Source organism: Bos taurus, chromosome 25, assembly GCF_002263795.3.
Source record: "Bos taurus isolate L1 Dominette 01449 registration number 42190680 breed Hereford chromosome 25, ARS-UCD2.0, whole genome shotgun sequence".
Taxonomy (NCBI): domain Eukaryota; kingdom Metazoa; phylum Chordata; class Mammalia; order Artiodactyla; family Bovidae; genus Bos; species Bos taurus.
In genome coordinates this window covers 2,556,911-2,575,736 of record NC_037352.1, presented here as the reverse complement: position 1 = coordinate 2,575,736, position 18,826 = coordinate 2,556,911, and the positions used below count along the sequence as shown (strand labels likewise).

Sequence of the window (18,826 nt, the reverse complement as noted above, 5' to 3'; positions counted from 1 at the left end):
AGCTACGAGTGGGACGCCAGCTCCGCCGGAAGGGATGCTCAGGGGCGGACTCTTCTGTCAGTCCTCGGCATTTCCCGCTCCAGAGTGGGTCGAGTACTGGGGGGACCGTGGTCCAGGAGCTGGAGCTCGGCGCTGGGAGACTCCTTTATAGCTATAGGGTCCCGCCCAAGCCTTCATCTGCTCTTAGTGGATGCTTGCTGTGGAAGTAGTTCAGTGAGGGGCGGGGGACCTCCGGCGGCGATTCTTTGTCCCTGAGAGTCGACCAGGGTCTCTCAGCCGGACGCGGCCGTCGGCGACGCTCACCCCGAAGGACCCCCGCCCTCTGCCACCGATAGATTTGACTGAAGGACAGCAGGGCTCTCCGGGCTGGGGACAATCTGAAGCAGGGGGGCCGCATCGGAAAAGCTTTGTACATCTGTCCGTGCTTCCACCCTCTTACTCGTTTTGGAGATCTGAGGCTCCAAAATCTTTTTCTGAAGTGGAAAATCCTTTCGTGTCTGGTTGTTGTTTGATTTTGCAAGAATTGCATCCTTAGTGTAGGCAAGAAAATAAACTTGTCAAGGTATCCATATCCACAAAGCTAGCTTCCTCAGTCAGCTCACGTGGCACTCCATCAAAGTGGTTTTTCCTAACCCTATGTAAAAAGCTCCTGCCCCATACCTCCCCCCGCTGTTATGCCTCTGCCCTGCCTTATTTTTCTTCCTAACCTTTATCACTACCTGATGTATCTGTATAATATTTAACTCCATTACTCGACTATAATTTTCACAAGATCAGACTTTTCACTGCTCTACTTCCATCACCTAAAATATTGTGCTCGGCACAATATTTGTTGAATAACTAAAGATAAAAATAACTGAAAGGATATCTAGTAAGGTCATTCATAAATAAGCACTATTAATATTTCAGTGTTCTATGAATATTTCTAATATATATCTGGAATCGTTCTATTTAAGTTATGTTTCGTTGGCTCAAAAGTCTATCGAAGGTATGTTTCCAAAGCAGCATTTATAAATAAAATCCATCTTGCAAGCTGCACAGTATTCCAGAGCAGGAAGGTTCCATATTCCAGTTAAAGTCTCTTACTCGTGGACACTTAGGTTGTTTCCATTTCCCCGTATTTGTAGATCTTTACTGCATACACCTTTCTGTATTTGTTCGAACAACTTACTGGACGGGATGAGCCCAGTCTGTTCAATTGAGACTGATGACGTGGATGTTATTGGGTCCCTCGCCGCCCCCTACTGGCCCCAGTGGAGAACGGCACAGGAGGTTTTTTTGCATTGTGGCCTTAGTGTTCTTCCAACGCCCTCTACTGACAAAGACTAACATCTAATTGGCTGGCGAAGGAGAAACGTCTAAGAATCTGGCTCCATTATCACAAAGAAGGACCAAAAGGGTTTACTGGGGGGGTCTGAGAGACAATAAATTAATAGCCGGCACACCGACCAAATACTCTATTGGGCATTCCTGGTAGTTGGTAAATTATTCGTATGTAGTTATATTGAAGTTGACCATCTTATTGCATTTTCTTTTCCTTCTGATAGTTTTAGTTTATTTTTCTAGCTAGAAAATATAAATATATATTGTAAAGAGTAAAATTTTTCTTTCCATAAAAGTTATATTCATTTCTAGAATTTGTACTTATTATTTTTCTTTGTCGTATAGCATTGTCCAGAACTCCCAAAGTGTTAAAAATCAGGACAGGGACTTCCCTCTGGTTGGGTAAAACTCTGGACTTCCAATGAAGTGAGCCAATGTTCGAGATCCCTGGTCAGGGAACTAGATCCCACATGACACAACTAAGATCCTGGTGCAGCTAAAAATAATAAATGAATGAATAAAAAGAAATAAATATTGAAAAAACTCAGGACAGCAGGCATCATTGGCTTGGGTAATGAAAATACATTTTGTTTGTCTCTGATGTATATTTCCATGCTTGTATTATGCAGCATCTATTCTCATTTGAAGAAGAACTAGTGGTTCCTCAGTATCAGTTTTCCCTTTCAATAGTAAGTTTTCAGTGGGCATGTGGCCCTTAAAAATAAAGAATATGTATTTCCTAGTCTACTGCATTGAAGTATGGCCATGTATTTGTACTGAAGACAATGATACATGAGCAGATGTGCTGTATGTATCTTACTAGAAAGGGATTCTGTCTTCCTATTCTCTTTTCCCCAACTGCTAGCAGGAATTTGGACATGGGGGCATGGACCATGCAGATGACACTAACCCTATGGGTGTCAAAGCAAGAAGGTGGAAGTGCCTGGATTCCTGATAATTGTGGGTGGATTTATGCCCAGATGATGGTGTAAGAGAGAGACAGATACTGAGATTAAGCCACTCTTATTTTGGATCTCTATTTTAACCAGAATGTAAACCCTAACTAGCATTACTGCCTACTAAGAGTTTATCCTTGCCTGGGAGATTGCATGCACAGAGGAGCCTGGAGGCTACAGTCCATGGGATCTCAAAGAGCCGGACACAACTGAGTACACGCATGCACACACAGAGTGCACTTTATGCAGGGTCGCTGATTTCCCCACCTAAAGTCTTTCCCCATCTCAAGCAAATAATGTTCAAATCCTTTGACCTGAGTCTCTCTTCTCACCCAGCCTACTGGAAAATTGACAGTGGTCCTAGTGCCTTTCCTGTCAAACCTAAACCCAAGCTAAAATCAGGTTTTCTTCCAGTCTTTAAAGAAAAATGGTAAAAATACATATTTTTTATTTTTATAATTTCCCTAGGGGATACTGGATATTCAGAATTTCTATGTGATCTTGACTAAATCTTGATATTATGATTTTTCTAGGAAATCATCCCTTTCATCAACAATTTCAGATTTATTAACATGAAGTTGTACATAATATTCCCATTTGGTTAAAATTTTAAAAATCGGCACATATGGTTAAGTCCCACTGCTTGTTTGGGGTCAGTGAGGTGAGATTTTAACGGTGGTGGGGCAGCAGGCTTGGAGGAGTCTAGGTATCTACTGACTTTGTGGATTAGGGCTGCCATGCCAGTCCTGCCATAAGCTATCTCCAGCCCACCTACAGGTGTTGTCTTAAGAAATTCACTTCTGTCTTGTTTAAGATCATCTTTATTTTGGGTCTCTATTATTTGCAGTTGAACTGAATCCTGATTCATTACCTCATAGGGTTGTTATAAAGATTAAATAAATGAGAGAATACACATAGACTACTTAGCCTAATACTAACTTTTAACACAAGGAAACACTCAATAAAGAATGGTTATTCTCAGGGAATTATGCATCACCAGGAGCCTGTCAAACGGTCATGCCACAGGAAAGAGGACTCACGCACGAAAGACAGCAGGAGTTAGGACCTCCCAGGCATCTTTTCCACTTTCCCTGGAAGATTTGAGCCCAGCTTGTTCTGGTCAGTGGCCTGTTGGATCTTAATCATTAGGGCTCACCTGGCGCTTTGTTAGTTGAGAACAGAAAAACTGGCATTAGTTCCAGGAGGTGACAGGCACAAGCCACAGAGTCCTGCCTCTGCAACCCAGGCAGGAAGCCTGCCTGATCACACATCTCTGGATGGCCGAGGAGCATGAGAATGCGGACACCACGGTAGGACCATCTTCAAGAACGCCCGTTCTCCACCCTTCACACAAGACACCAGGGAGAAATCGCAGGCCACAGCCTCTCTCAAGTCTCACCTTTCTAACCAACCCCCACCCCTCCCTTCCACTACTGGTGTCATTTCAACTCCTGGAACACCAATCTCTTTCTCAGGGCAGGGCTTTTATCCGTTCTGTTTCCTTAGCTTGGAAGGTCCTACCCCCAAAGCCTGAACGTTCCTTCCTGGGAGGGGCCGTCTCCGACAACCAGTACCTAACATCCTCCCTTACTTCACCCGGTTCCTTTCTTTCTGGCATCTGTCACTACTTGAAAGTAATGTATATGTCATTTATACGTTTACACTGCTTGTTAGTCTCCCTTACTAGAGCGGAACCCCTTGAGGGCACGGATCTTGTCTGGCTTTTGCATCGCTTATTCTTCGATATTTAGCAAAGGACCTGGAAGGCACGTTTTCATTTCGTATTTGAAAAATGAAGGAGTGAATGCAGCAAAGCCCGTATTTAACGTTTCCTCGCCCTTTACCATCCACCCCTGCGCGCCACTCATCACCACGTACCCCTCCAGTATGGACTGCCTCACTTTACTCGGGTCCCAGCAAAAGAATCAAGGTCTTCTTCAGGCCGTTTCCACACCCGACTCTTCCAGGCAGCCCAGTTAGGCCCTGCTCTAAGGCTCAGCAGGTGTTAGTGTGCCGGCAGGAGGCGTCTGGGCTCTCGCTGAGCTCCTGTGCCGGGGCCACGACTCGCCGGCTACCGTGCACAGGCCAGCCATTTCCAGGGCCTCATGTGGTCTCTGGACTCGGGCTCCCGGGGTCTCTGGGCAGCAAATCTCAGCTCTCCGCAAGAAGCTAAGCTGGAAGCGGCTGTGGCCCGAGCCCTCGCCTTCTGTCCGCCCCCTCTCTAGGACAGCAGGAGGTTTGGAGTCTCGGTGGTAGGCCAGGGGCCTGAGCTGAGCGGAAAAGACAAAGTTCCAAAGCCCAAAGCGTCGACCAGTTGCCAGGCAACCGTGCGGCGTGGGGGCGTGAGGGGGAGCGGATGCCTAGAGAACAAACATCGGTCGTGATTGGTCACTTTTGCTGGAGCCCACCCCTACTCCGCCTCGACACTTGACTGGCAAAGGCCAACGTGGGAGGGGCGGGACCTTATGGAACCCGTCCTCCTGGATATAAGGCGACACCCAGACCGCCAACTCTGCGAGGTCACACGAGTTTGGGAGGAGTTTCTCAGGCTATTGCAGTGCTGAATCAGCCGACGTCCCCGACCCGGCCCGGCCCGGCCCGGGGACGGCATAATGCCTTTAGCAAGGACTTGGGCCGGGGAATTCCCTGGCGGTCCAGTGGTTAAGAACTCGAAGTTTTCATTTAATTTCATCAAGGCCAAGGGTAAAACAGGCAGGCAGGCTCAGGCAGGGCAAATTACAAAGGACTAGAATGAAAGCTGAGCGCCGAAGAATTGATGCTTTTGAACTGTGGTGTTGGAGAAGACTCTTGAGAGTCCCTTGGACTGCAAGGAGATTAAACCAGTCCATCCTAAAGGAAATCAGTCCTCAATATTCATTGGAAGGAATGATGCTGAAACTCCAATACTCTGGCCACCTGATGTGAAGAACCAACTCATCTGAAAAGACCCTGATGCTGGGAAAGATTGAAAGCGGGAGAAGGGGATGACAGAGAATGAGATGGTTGGATGGCATCACTGACTTGATGGACATGAGTTTGAGTAAACTCCAGGAGTTGGTGAAGGACAGGGAAGCCAGGCATGCTGCAGTCCATGGGGTTGCAAAGAGTCAGACACAACTGAGAGACTGAACTGAACTGTGCAAAGAGGCCAAGGAGGTGAGAAGTAGGAGCAGGAGATGGCATCAGCTTCAGAAAGGACCAGGAGAAGTAGGGGGTCCCTGGTAAGTGAGAAATCCTCACTGGATTGAAGCTGGGACCCCAGGGATGCAGGTGAAAATGTGCAGCCACAAAATGCAGGCCCTAGTGCCTGAGACAGGAGACAAAGTAGGCAGAAGACACTGAGCATGAATTCCCATGCTGACTCTGCCCTGCTCCCGACTCCCTAGGAAAAGAGGCATGGCAGGGTCCAGGGCTCAGCGGGAATACCTAATGACAACAGCAGCAGAAGTGGCTGGTTGGCTTCAGGTTGGAAACCTCTAGATTCTGGAATGGGTCCCAAGCCAGGTAAAGGCTGGGGAGGAAGATGCCTTCTCAGAGGACTGAGTGAGAATGCATAGTTGCCCCGGAAGGCTCCACTTTCCCCACGAGTCCAGGATCAGCTTCCAGGGCCCCATGAAAGGAAGCTATAGGCTGTCGCTTGAATTCCAAGGCCTTTAATTTGCGGCGAGCATGCCTGGTCCTCATCTGAGCTCCTCCTGTGTTGCCACCCCCATGCCAGCACCTCCCCGCCTCCCTTCCTGGGTCTCCCAGGTCACACTCCCACACCAGATGCCCCGGCCCCTCCCTCCCAGCCTCCTAGGTAGGGGCAGGCGGGGGTGCTGCCAGAGTCCCGGCCGCCCCCAGCATCAGCATGGCCAGGGCCTTGGGCCCCGCCGTGTGGATCTTCTCGTGCCGATGCAGGTTGGAACGCCGGCTAAAGCTCTTGCCGCACAGCGGGCAGGAGTAGGGCCGGACGCCTCGGTGGGTGCGCTGGTGGGCGGTGAGGTGCGAGCTGTGGCTGAAGCTCTTGCCGCAGTCGAGGCAGTGGTAGGGCTTCTCGCCGGTGTGTGTGCGGTTGTGCGCAATGAGGTTGGATCGCTGGCTGAAGCACTTACCGCACTCGGGGCACGGGTAGGGCTTGACCCCGGTGTGGGTGCGCTGGTGGGTGACCAGGGCCGAGCTCTGCGTGAAGCACTTGCCACAGATGGGGCACTTGTGCGGCTTGGCGCCCGTGTGGGTGCCCTGGTGGGTGACCAGGTCCGAGCGGCGGGTGAAGCGCTTGGCACAGCGGTCGCACACATAGGGCTTCTCGCCCGTGTGGATGCGCTGGTGCTGGATCAGCGTCGAGTGGTGGCTGAAGCTCTTCCAGCAGGATGGGCAGGTGTAGGGCTTCTCGCCCGTGTGGATGATCTGGTGCTGGATGAGGTGCGAGCTGCGGCCGAAGCGCTTGCCGCAGTCCGTGCAGGCGTAGGGCTTCTCGCCCGTGTGCGTGCGCCGGTGCGTCACCAGGTGCGAGTGCCAGCTGAAGGCCTTGCCGCACTGCTCGCACTTGTAGGTCTTCTTGCCCGCCTCGCTGTCCAGCGCCAGGCCCTCCTCGCTGCTCTCGGGGGCGGCCGTCCCCCCTTCTCTGGGTTGCTCCGGGAAGTGGCCCTCCTGGGTTTTCGGGAGGTCGGTGTCAGGCGGGGCTGATTCCAGCTGTGCCTCCTTCACGGGACAGGGCTGCACATCGTCCTTGGCTGGCCCTGAGTTCTGGCCGCTGGCTGCTCGCTGCCCGCACCGCGGGGCCTCCCCCTGGGCTCTTCCCATTCTGCTTTTGAAGGACTTTGCATCGCCAAGGGCTCCCAGGGATGCAGCCAGCTCCTCCTTGTCCACCTCCACCACTCCTGGATAAACAGGGTTTCCAGCAAGAGAGAGGCTTTCATGAGGGCCCCAGGGGAGTTCTGGAGATGGAGATGAGGGCAAGCACCTGCGGGGCACCCTGGAAGCAAGAGCCACCTCCACACAGGAGCGGGGGTGGGTGGCCCGGCCCCAGGAGGGGCTCTGTGTCTGCACCCCACAAGAAACAGCCCGTGCTGACCTGGGGCATCAAAGAGTGACAACCAAGACCCCACTACCCCGCCCACCTGTCCCCTCTGCACGCACCTCTTTTCTCTTCCTCCTCATGTCCCAACTGCCTGCTGGAGCCCGGGGCCTCACCCTTGCCCTGCACTTGAGAGGCCCAGAAAGGTCTGCTGAAGGGAAACCCTGCTTGGAAAGAGATGCTGCGCTCAGTCAGGGCCCTTCGGGCTGCACAGTGGGAGATACCAGCACCCACCCCCTGGAGAGGTGATGGAGCGAAAGAGGGGGTGCAGCTCTGCAAACACAGGGCAAATCCAGATGGCCACACCCTCTCAGGACACAGTTTCCCAGGCATCGTCCGGACACTCTTCTCAGGGCTGGCCACCCCTGTGTCACACAGCCCCCAGCAGTGGCCCCCTCAGTCAGCATCCAGATGCATCTTCCTCTCCTGCACCTGCACCTTCCCAGGACCACAAAGAGGGCTCCTGGGACAGGGGCAGTGGGCAGAGAGAGGCCAGCGGGAGGGCCTGGCTGAGAGGGCCAGGGACACCGACCACCCGTAAGTCAGGGACCAGGCCCATTTGCCAAGTCCCCCAGGTTTGAGGGCCTAGGAATTCTGGTCAAGCCAGGAAGACAGCAGAGGGGGCCCGGGCTTCATGACCTGATCCAAGCCCCATGGGAGGGAAGGAATGTGTGGACCAATGGGTGGTTTAGGGCATTCATGAGGCCCACCATGGGGCTGCGAGTGGAGGTTGGTTCTATCTGATCTCCCTGGACCTGCTGGCTGAGGCCCCAGAGAGTCCCAACACTGGGTGCCGAGCAAACCTGAGATGATTACAGGCGTGAGCAGAGCCACTGCTGTGATCCTGAGGCCCACCACCAAAGTCAGAAGGTGGAATCACCCAGTCTGTGGCTCCACCGGGACTAGGCGGTGTATAACAGACACGCAGACAGACTGACTGACCAAATGAACGCTCTGATTTTTCCATAAACCCTCACAAAATTCTGTCATGAAAACTAGAGCCTAAAACTGAGGAGTCAAAACCCTGGGACTTAAATACTCACCATGAGAAAAACCAAGGGAACCAAGGCCCCTCTGAGAAGAGGACATGGCCCTGGGAGGGGGATGTAACAGCTCAGAGTCAAAGGCCCGGAGGGACCAGCTGGCACCGTTACCTGTCCCCTGGGCCTGCAGCCTGGCCCGGAGCCAAGCTTTCTGCTCAGACACCTCTGAAGCTGGGCTTGGAGGGGAGAAGAAGGGGAGCTGCTGGAAGGAGCTAGGGAAGAACTAGAGCACAGTCTCTAGATGGGCATTGTCCAGCATGGCAGCTGCTGGCCATGCGTGGCTACTTCAACTCAAATCTGAGCTGATTAAAATGAGATAAAAGAGCTCAGTGGCTCCAGCTGCATTTCAAAGACTCACTAGCTACATCTGGCTTGTGGCTACCACATCAGCACAGAAAGAACACGTCTACCACTAGGAAGGTTCTATAGGACAGCGGGGTCCGGATGAACTGCAAGAGGGGATTCAAGCCCTGGAAATGGGAGAGGAGGTGGCAGTGGACGGGCCCCGCTCTGATTCCCCAGCCCTTACCCAAGGAGAGCCCGCTCCTCTTCTGCAGGACCTCCCTGTAGAAGCTCTGCTGGGTGTGGTCCAGCCGCCCCCATTCCTCCCGGGAGAGGTACAGAGCCATGTCCTCAAAGGTCACCGGCATCTGAAATAACACAGAAGGCCCCCTCTCCAGGACATGCCCCGTCTCCAGGATTCATCAGGACATGGTGGAGGCGCTCAGTGGTGCCAGGACGAGGACAGACCTGGACCCCCATCCTGCCGACTTGGGTGAGGCCCGCCCTGGGTCTGCTGGTGAAGCAGGGCAGCTGCCTAAGGAAGACTTCTGGGGGTAAGAACCATGCGACTGTGGACAGCACAGGAGAAAAGCAAGACTCCCTTTCGGCACCACTTCCAAAGCTCAGGGTCTCTGGCCCCCACCCTCAGGTCCAGCGCTAGGATCCGGAGCACAGCTCTGTCACAGATGCTGTCCCTCCACGTCCTTTGGCTCTGCCTCCAGCCATGGACGTGGACACTCACCTGGGACCAGGCGGTGAGGAGCGCCGCGGCCATCTGCCGGTCTCTGGTCCTCCCCTCGCGGGAGAGCACAGGGGTCTGGGGGGCTGGGAGGGCTGAGAGAGGAGAGAGGTCCTCAGGCGGCCACCTCGCCCTGCTTGGCCCTCCTGCTCCCGGGAGTGAATGAATGCCAGGCCCACCAGGGACCCCCCGCTGCCTCCAACTCCACCCCCCAACCTGACCCGAGAGGAGGGTCAGTGGGCTCTGAGGGTGAGTCGGGCAGCTTCTGCAGGGAAGGTGGGGCAGACACCTGGGTCTTCCTACCTGGGCTGGGAGCAGGGAAAGGGCCCCTCTCCCCGTTCCCTTTCTCACCTCCTCCAGGCAGGAAACACACTTTCTCCTTAGTGCCCTGGCTTAGGGGCACCCAGCCCCGCGCTCCTTCAGCTCTGGTCTCCTGTGACACCCCTTCAGGGTGCGGCTCCTCTGGCTCCATCTTGATGTGGGGTGACTCCCAGGCCTCTCCTAGAGGCACTGTCCCCTCTGACTCAGAGAGCATTTCTTGACAAGAATGCCCATGACCTGGAGTCTAGGAATGACGGCTGCATCAGCACTGGGACAGAGGATGGGAGGCACAGAGGCAGACCCCGCGGGTGGTGGAGCGTACACCCAAGTGCAAGACTGCCCTGCTCCCCTCTCCGTCCCCAAGACCCGCACACCCTGGTTCATGCCCACCAGCAAGCAGGATCATGGGGGAAGGAAGGGAAGCTGGACATGGCCCTGCAGGTGCCCATGGGGCAGACACCTCTTCCCAACGTGAGCCTCACACCTCCCATAGCAGTGTGGATTGTTATTCTCTAAAAAAAAAGCAAGAGCATTCCAGAAAAACATCTATTTGTGCTTTATTGACTATGCCAAAGCCTTTGACTGTGTGGATCACAATAAACTGTGGAAAATTCTGAAAGAGATGGGAATACCAGACCACCTGACCTGCCTCCTGAGAAATGTGTATGCAGGTCAGGAAGCAATGGTTAGAACTGGACATGGAACAACAGACTTGTTCCAAATAGGAAAAGGAGTATGTCAAGGCTGTATATTGTCACCCTGCTTATTTAACTTATATGCAGAGTACATCATAAGAAACGCTGGACTGGAGGAAGCACAGGCTGGAATCAAGATTGCTGGGAGAAATACCAATAACCTCAGATATGCAGATGACACCACCCTTATGGCAGAAAGTGAAGAAGAACTAAAGAGCCTCCTGATGAAAGTGAAAAAGTTGGCTTAAAGCTCAACATTCAGAAAACCAAGATCATGGCATTTGGTCCCATCACTTCATGGCAAATAGATGGGGACACAGTGACTGACTATTTTTCTGGGCTCCAAAATCACTGCAGATGGTAATTGCAGCCATGAAATTAAAAGACGCTTACTCCGTGGAAGGAAATTTATGACCAACCTAGACAGCATATTAAAAAGCAGAGACATTACTTTGCCAACAAAGGTCCGTCTAGTCAAGTCTATGGTTTTTCCAGTGGTCATGTATGGATGTGAGAGTTGGACTATAAAGAAAGCTGAGCACAGAAGAATTGATACTTTTGAACTGTGGTGTTGGAGAAGACTCTTGAGAGTCCCTTGGACTGCAAGGAGATCAACCAGTCCATCCTAAAGGAGATCAGTCCTGGGTGTTCATTGGAAGGACTAATGTTGAAGCTGAAACTCCAATACTTTGGCCACCTCATGCGAAGAGCTGACTCACTGGAAAAGACCCTGATGCTGGGAAAGATTGAGGGCAGGAGGAGAAGGGGATGACAGAGGATGAGATGGCTGGACGGCATCAATGACTCAATGGACATGGGTTTGGGTGGACTCCGGGAGTTGGTGATGGACAGGGAGGCCTGGCGTGCTGTGGTTCAGGGGGTTGCAAAGAGTCAGACACAACCGAGCGACTGAACTGAACTGAATACATGAGGAAACAGTGTAGTTGGGTCGGGTGAATGGTGTTCCTCCAAAATTCATGTCTACTTGGAACCTTATTTGGATTAAAGGTCTTTCAGATGTAATAGAGTCTAAGGTCCATAGAGTCGCAAAGAGTCGGACACAACTGAAGCAACTCAGCACAGATGTAATGAGTTAAGGATCTTGAAATCATCCTGGAATCAGTTGGGCCCTAAATCCAGTGACTGGTGTCTGTATATAAGGAGAGGACACAAGGATTTCCCAGTGGTCCAGTGGTTAGGACTCCAAGCTTTCACTGCCAAGGGCCCGGGTTTCATCTCTGATCGTGGAACTAGGACCCCACAAGTCAAAACAAAACAACTAAATAGAGGGCACAGAAACAGAGGCGAAGCCACGTGAAGTTGTTAGTAGAGATCAGAACTATGCTGTCAGAAGCCCAGGGACACCTGGAGCCACCAGAAGCTGACAGGCAGGAAGGATCCTCCCCTAGAGCCTTCGGAGGGGGCCCTGCCAACACGTTGATTTTGGGGTTCTGGCCTTCAAATGTGTGAGAGAATAAATTCTGGTTGTTTTAAGCCACCCATTTTGTGGTCCTTTGTTACAGCAAACACAGGAACCTGACACACCCAGGCTCTGAGATCAGACAATGGCCCAAGGTCACAGAGCTGGGAGTGACTTGACCAAGACTGGAACTCAAGTGGAGCTGACCTGCAAGTCACCTCCAGGGCCACCACTTCTTGAAAGTGACAGGAAGGCCTGTGGCCTTGGGCCATTTCAGGCCTTACTCAATTGGTCAAAGAAGCTGGAGTTTCTGATTTGGAAAAAGTCTAAGAGTACCTCTAAATGTGTTGAGTCCCTGCATCCATCTAGGTCTGATGGAAAGAAAACTCCCAGGCTCGTCTCCTTCAGCACTGCCTCCCACGGTGGGACTTCCAGGGCCCTCCCTGCCCGCTTCACGGCAGCCTCAGGGCCCAGCCCTCTGGGAGGCTGAGGGGCAGGCTTTGGAGTCAGGCTGCCGGGGCTGAAATCCATAACCTCTGGTCACTAGCCTTTCAGCCCAAAGCAGAGCAGAGCATTGCGGAAAGTCACTTCCCTTGCACTGGGAGGTCCTGTGAGGCCTCATCTCACCCACAGCACTGGGTACCAGCCAGCCTCCTGCTGGGAACTCAAGTCTATCCCTCCACCTCCCAACCACCTGGGTACAGGTTAGGGTCTGGACGAGAAACACCTCAAGCTGGGAATCAGAGTGCCTGGGAGCCACATGGGCCTGGTGGCCTCTGAGACCCAGCTGCTCTACCTCCGCACTGGTGACATGCGAGAGCTACCCTCTCCAGAAAGTTCTAGATGAACAAAGAGCGGTGCTGGTAATTATTATTATCACTCTCCTGTGGGAGCTGACAGAATCCAACATCAGCAGAGAATGCTATGGGCCTGTGAGGCCCATTGGGTGTTACAAAGGCATGATGGAAGGGAAACTGAGCAGCGGTAAAAATTCTTTGTGCTTCTATGATATGAACACAGAAAACAAACACTTGATTTGTCTTTGCACTTGCAGCCACTGGAATCCTAGTTGAGGAGTTCCAGGTTGCTCTGACCCAGGATCTAGTTGCTATGGGTGGTGCTGGTTTACAAGCTGCAGTAATGAGCTCCTAGGGGCTGACAAGCTGCACAGAGACGACTCCCCTGCCTATTATCTTCTCCCAGCCTCCCCACCACCTGGCGAGACAGGTGGGCATGGCAGGCACATGATCCGCATTTTACAGATGACACGCCTGGTTCCCAGAGGCCAGGGGCCCTACACAAGGTCGCACACTCAGCTGCAGCTGACTCAGGTTCCCCCACGGCTGGTGACCCTGGTCCTCCCTCAGGTTGTTAATTACACACACACAGGTACAGGAAGGACTAAGTGCTCAGGCCCAGAGTGAGAGGAGCTGGGGACCCAGGCAGAGGGGTGAGGCTTGCCATGTGCCCATTTGCCCAGAGCAAATCCCACCTGTAGGACCCTCCATGTAACCCCCTTACCATATTATGTAGCTTTTGGTCTGCTGACTATGAATTCACCAGGCAAAGGAAAACAGTCCCATAGAAGTCAATTCCCTGGTGGAAGGTATTTCCCATCATACCTTCTCTTCAACACCCCTAAACTCATTTACCAGCCTTGCTCCCTCAGAGAGTCTAACTCTTTCAAATGCCCTGTCCTGAAAATCCCCTCCCACTCCAATCCTTCCAGTGCATGCCTCCCCTTCCCAACACCCCATTCATACCTCTCGGGCTCTCTCCTTGTCCTGGGCAGCCCGGATGCCTCCGTCGTCTGCAGACATTTTTTTTTATCTCAGAGCCAGAAAGCACCGTTGAGTCGTTTTGTGCTTGTGTTGGCCAAGCCCCCTCCAGCTTCTGGCCAGGAGCCTGGAGGAGCAGAAGGAAATCAGCCAGCGTCCCCTGGACACCCCCTGAAAGCCCCGAAATCCCCACGCGGGACCAGACCCATCCTTGGCCCCAATCGGACGTAAAGCCTCCCGGACGCCCTCCAACGGCCTCCCTCTCTAAACTGTTTTTGGTTCCTCGCTCTGACTGAATGCTGTTTTCTGTGATCCCCTTTATCGCTGAAGCAACAACTCCGAATCTCAGAGCAGCTGGGTTAGGGAAAGCTGGGGGAATTTGGAATCTGTATCTCCCGTCACGAAGAGCGTAAAGATCTGCAGAGATGCTACCAAACAGGTGCTGAGTGGGGCCCCGCCCGCCGCAGCCAGCTCGGCGGAGGAATCGAGGCTCCGGAGTCTCCCGGCCCCGGACACACACACACACACCCTGCCCTCGACCTGACTCGGTCCCACCTGGGATCCCGAAATTGAGCCGCCCGCTGTCAGCAGCCCTCCCTGCGGCTGCAACCACCCGCCCGGGCCGGGCGTCCATGCTGCTCACGGTCCCGCACGAATGATGTCCTTCCTCTCTCCGAACCCGGTCCAGGCCTCCTCCTCTCCCCGCCAGCCCGTAGCCTTCCACCTTTGACCCCGGCCCTTCCTGCCAGCCGGCCACCCTCGCGGCTCTCGGGATCCAGGCGCCCTCCCAGCCCCGCTCTCACCGACGTGGAGGCGGAGGGGGCGCTACGGGCGGCGGAGCCCCCGCCCCTGGGGAAGGGAGTCTCCGCAGCCTGCACCGGGCGCAAGGAGCCGGGTGGAGACCGGGATTAGGGACGACAGGAAGTCCCTCCCAGATCCCGTTCCCCGCGCAGCTGCAGCCCTACAGGGTTCCCAGCCTGGAGGGTTCCGGGTCTGGGGTCCTGAGGCCGGCTGCACCTGCTCTCGGCCGGTCAGGAGATGACTCCCCAGATCCTCCTTGCTGGCTCACGACCGCTTTACCCGGCCTGTACTCGTGAAACCAGCCAAGCAGGGGCGCCAAAGCGGGAACATAGATTTTGTCGAAGGATTTTGATATTTGAAAACGTTTCAGATTTGCAGCTGTCCTTACAGGACGGACACTGCCCAGTGGAGGAACACGGTGCTCCTTTTCAGTACACAGTTTCTGAAGGTCTTATCGGTGTCTCCGTGGAGACATCCTTGGATTTCATTTAAGGCTCCCAGAGTGGTCAGCAGGTCCTCTGAGTTCACCTTAAGGCTGGCATGGAGGTCTCGCTGCCTAAGAGCAATCCTAGGAAACAGAGAGACCTTGGAACAACTCTCTACCCACAACTACCCCACATGCCTCACACCTTGGAAAGATGTGGGATTAATCTGATTTTTTTCCAGACACCTTCCCCCCACCCCCAGCTCCCTCTCAAGGCTAGGGATAAAAGTGACATAGGGGCCTGACCCAGCCACCCCTGACCCAGCATGAGGTCCCAAACCCTCAGACAGCCCTCCCTGCGGCTGCAACCACCCGCCCGAGCCGGGCGTCCATGCTGCTCACGGTCCCGCACGAATGATGTCCTTCCTCTCTCCGAAACCGGTACAGGCTTCCTCCTCTCCGCACAGGAGAGGGTTCATAGTCCACCTCTGGTGGGTTCATAGTCCACCTCTCTGCCTCTGTCTTTCCTTCGGACCCTGAGAACTAAGTTTCCCAAAATAGGAGAGCAGAAACTATGCTTCTCTTCCTGGGGCAAGGCACCCATTCCTCCTTAACAGGGCACAGGAGACCGGGTGTCAGGAAAGGGGTGAGGGTCAGCCCTGTAGTCAGATACCAGGAAGATTCCTCCTGCAAACGTTCCCAGGCCCCCTGCCTTCTGCCCATCAGAGTCCTCCGAGATGCATCCACGTCACCCAGGAAGACAGACACCACTGGCCCCTGTACCACCCCCTTGGTGTGCTTGCTATGTGCACTCAACAAGGGTTTAATTAAAAAAACAAAAACAAAAACTTAGATCCCAAAACAAAACTTAGGAGAGTCCCCATGAGATTGACTGTCTTGAGAAAGAAGAACAACCAGAGCAATCCTGAACCCGTATTTCTCCCATTAGGGAATCTGCTCTCAGTTTACCACCTTTGGTTCCCCACTTGGCCCTTGCAGCATTTTGGGGGTTTGCAGCAAATTGGGTTTGCAATTCTGCTTGTGGAGTTCAACTTGTTTTAGGAGTCCTAGAATTCTGAGGGATTCTACTACTCTGTCAGAAATGAAAAAATGAAAAGAAAGAAAGAAAGAAAAATTACCCCTGGAGTTTGATTCTGGTCAATAAATAGTGTTTTCAAGCCAGAGAGGGTTATAAACTGAGGGAAAAGGCACAAGGGGCCTTGGAAAAGATGAACTGTGCAGTCTGGGAGTGTTTCTTCATCAAGTCGGTGTCCAGAGTAAAGGAATTCACCCTGAGGTGGACCATCTCACACATGGCAGACCCAGGAATATACCAAGGGCAGAGAGAGTGTGTGTGTCCTGATTCCTGGGCAAATGTTTCTCTATCAGACAAAAGGGGCTACTTCAGGGATACTGAGAAAGCCCACAGGTTTGGATGCCAATATGGGATCACCTAAATTAGACCAAATAAAGTCTCAGCATTTATTTAACTGTTCAGAAAATATTTATTGAGTACCTACTATATGGCAGACATTAACTCTTTGGAAATGAGAGGAAACCGTCTAGGAGGAAGGATTATCAATATTTGCTGTGTGAGAATTGCAGTCCCTGAAAGACTTCAGAAAGGTGCCAGGGCAGAGTGAGTCAATAAGTAAAGCGGTCAAAAACATAAATGATTTCAGTAACCAGGTAGTACTGAAGATCCCCTGGAGAAGGGAAAGGCTACCCACTCCAGTATTCTGGCCTGGAGAATTCCACGGACTGCATAGTCCACAGGGTCACAGAGAGTCAGACACGACTGAGCGACTTTCACTTCACAACCAGGTAGTACAATAAACGATCCGTGCTCGGGGTGTAACACTGGAGTGAGAGGGCCTTCAAGGTTCTCAAGAAACCACACTTTGTTTAAAGGGGATGGTTGGGGGTTCGATATAGCCAAAAACTTGAGGATTTTTCAAGAGAAGCCACAAAAGAATTCAATTTTTATGTGAAATATCCTGATGTTTTGGATGTTCATGACCAAAACCAACAAGCAGTTTAAGAACTGTATACAATTCCAGCAGAAGACATCTGCTGTCTCGTTCACAGGCCACCAGGTTAGGGGTGTACTTACCTCAGGAGCCTGTTTATAAAAGAATTGTCACGGATGAAGGGGCTTTTTGGAACTTCAGGCACGGGAAATGCTCAACAAATGCCAACTCTGGTATCCTGTGACTTCAGTGAGCTTGAGTAAGAAAATGCCATCTTTAGTAAATACTGGGTTGGACAAAATGGATTTTTGGTCAACCCAATAACTCTGTGAATTACCCCTAGACTGGCCTGCAAGCTGATTCAGGTCTTAAAGAGGACCTTACAAAAACAGCCAGGATAATAAAAACGAGGGGAAAAAATCATTTGCTATAAGAAAAACAAAAACAAGTATGTACTAATTAAGATGGTTAAACCAGGCTGGAGACAGGGCACTGCAGAGATTTATTTAGCCTTAGGAAAGAGAGAGGATAAGGCAAATAAAGGAATGTGAGAGAAGTCAAGAAAAACAGGAATAATCGAGTAATATCAGATCAAATGTTAACCACTGAAAAAGAAGAAAAAGAAGACGCTTGCTCTTTGGAAGAAAAGCTATAACCAACCTAGACAGCATATTAAAAAGCAGAGACATTACTTTGCCAACAAAGGTCTATCTAGTCAAAGCTATGGTTTTTCCAGTAGTCATGTATGGATGTGAGGGCTGGACTATGAAGAACTCTGAGCGCCAACGAATCGATTCTTTTGAACTGTGGTGTTGGAGAAGACTCTTGAGAGTCCCTTGGACTGCAAGGAGATCAAACCAGTCCATTCTAAAGAAAATTAGTTCTGAATATTCATTGGAAGGACTAATGTTTAAGCTGAAACTCCAATACTTTGGCCACCAGATGCGAAGAACTGACTCATTGGAAAAGACCCTGATGCTGGGAAAGACTGAAGGCAGGAAGAGAAGGGGACGTCAGAGGATGCGATGGTTGGATGGCATCACCGACTCGATGGACACGAGTTTGAGCAAGCTCCGGGAGTTGGTGAAGGACGGGGAAGTCGGGCATGCTGCAGTCCATGGGGCCGCAAAGAGTCGGACACGATTGAGCGACTGAAATGAACTGATAAGTGTTAGGTAGATGGAGCCATTTAAAAAAATAATTTAAGAAGGAAAATAACTAAGAACTCTCAGGGCAGCTGGAGACCATGTCGTGAGTGTTCGGGCGGCCGGCGGCCCGCTGACCCCCGGAGGCGTAGAGGGAACCCGCGACTCCATCCCCTGGCTTCGAGGTGGCAGCTGGAGGACGCGTTCGGAGCCACGCGAGGCCCAGGACACGCACAAGTCGGCACAACCCAGATGGCGCTGCCAGCAGAATACGGACGCGGGGAGCGCGTCGTCCAGGCAACGACTCTACCCCGCCCCGCGGGAGACACTGTGATTGGCTATCTTCCGCATGGTCCCGCCCACAGAACGCAATCCAGTCGCCCTTACCTGCGCGCTCTCGTCCGCGCCCCCGAGGGCAGTCCCGCCGGGGCAGGAGGGTTATCCTGTTGCTACCTGACCTTGGCTGGTGTGCCCACGTTTCCCGTCCGGCTGCCCATTTCAACTTCCGGTTTTCCTGGGTCTCTCGTGGAGCCCGCCTGTGGACCAGGGGCACGTGGGCAACTGGGGCGATAAGGACCGAGGGGCGGACGCCCGGGAGTCCTCGAGTTCCCCCTGGGGAGAATGGGGCTGGCTGCGCGAGGGCCCTCTGCCCGAGAGCGCCGGCTCCGAAGACCCGCGAGTGCGAATTCCCGCCCAGCGCTCAGTTCAGCCTCCCGGGCCACGGATCTCCGCCCTTCCACGTCCGATGGGAGTTTTGTTCCAAAAATGAGAGTGTATGCTGCTGACTTGCCCCCTCTACGTAGGTGACACATATCTTACAGTTGTTCAGTATGAAAAACATAGAAATAGAGAAAGCAAAGCATGCAGCCT

At 52.6% G+C, this 18,826-nt stretch overlaps 1 protein-coding gene across 9 annotated transcripts; it reads right to left on the bottom strand.

Annotated features, from left to right (window-relative positions):
- Positions 1-5,916: 5,916 nt before the first annotated feature.
- ZNF205 (zinc finger protein 205) lies at positions 5,917-18,362 on the bottom strand. Of its 9 annotated transcripts, XM_059881293.1 has the most exons (8): positions 14,172-14,526; positions 13,602-13,743; positions 13,360-13,434; positions 9,754-9,967; positions 9,406-9,497; positions 8,911-9,031; positions 7,401-7,505; positions 5,917-7,141 (listed from the first exon to the last, which is right to left on the bottom strand). In XM_059881293.1, the coding sequence occupies exons 3-8, from the start codon at positions 13,360-13,362 to the stop codon at positions 6,075-6,077; spliced, it is 1,602 nt and encodes a 533-aa protein (XP_059737276.1). In that variant the 5' UTR covers positions 13,363-13,434; positions 13,602-13,743; positions 14,172-14,526; the 3' UTR covers positions 5,917-6,074. The 9 variants fall into 9 exon arrangements, with proteins under 9 accessions (XP_059737276.1, XP_059737274.1, NP_001029645.1 ...); XM_059881291.1 differs by lacking the exons at positions 13,360-13,434; positions 14,172-14,526 and adding an exon at positions 18,344-18,362; NM_001034473.2 differs by lacking the exon at positions 13,360-13,434 and having other exon boundaries at positions 7,401-7,502; positions 14,172-14,545.
- Positions 18,363-18,826: the final 464 nt, after the last annotated feature.

Excerpts from the sequence above, each read along its gene's own strand:
- ZNF205 (XM_059881291.1), bottom strand. The coding sequence starts at position 13,658 with ATGTCTGCAGACGACGGAGGCATCCGGGCTGCCCAGGACAAGGAGAGA. Across the intron at positions 9,968-13,601 it reads ACAAGGAGAGAGCCCGAGAG|ACTCCAGGTCATGGGCATTC; the intron begins GTATGAATGGGG and ends CGTCATTCCTAG. Across the intron at positions 7,506-8,910 it reads GAGGAGCGGGCTCTCCTTGG|CAGGGTTTCCCTTCAGCAGA; the intron begins GTAAGGGCTGGG and ends TCTCTTTCCAAG.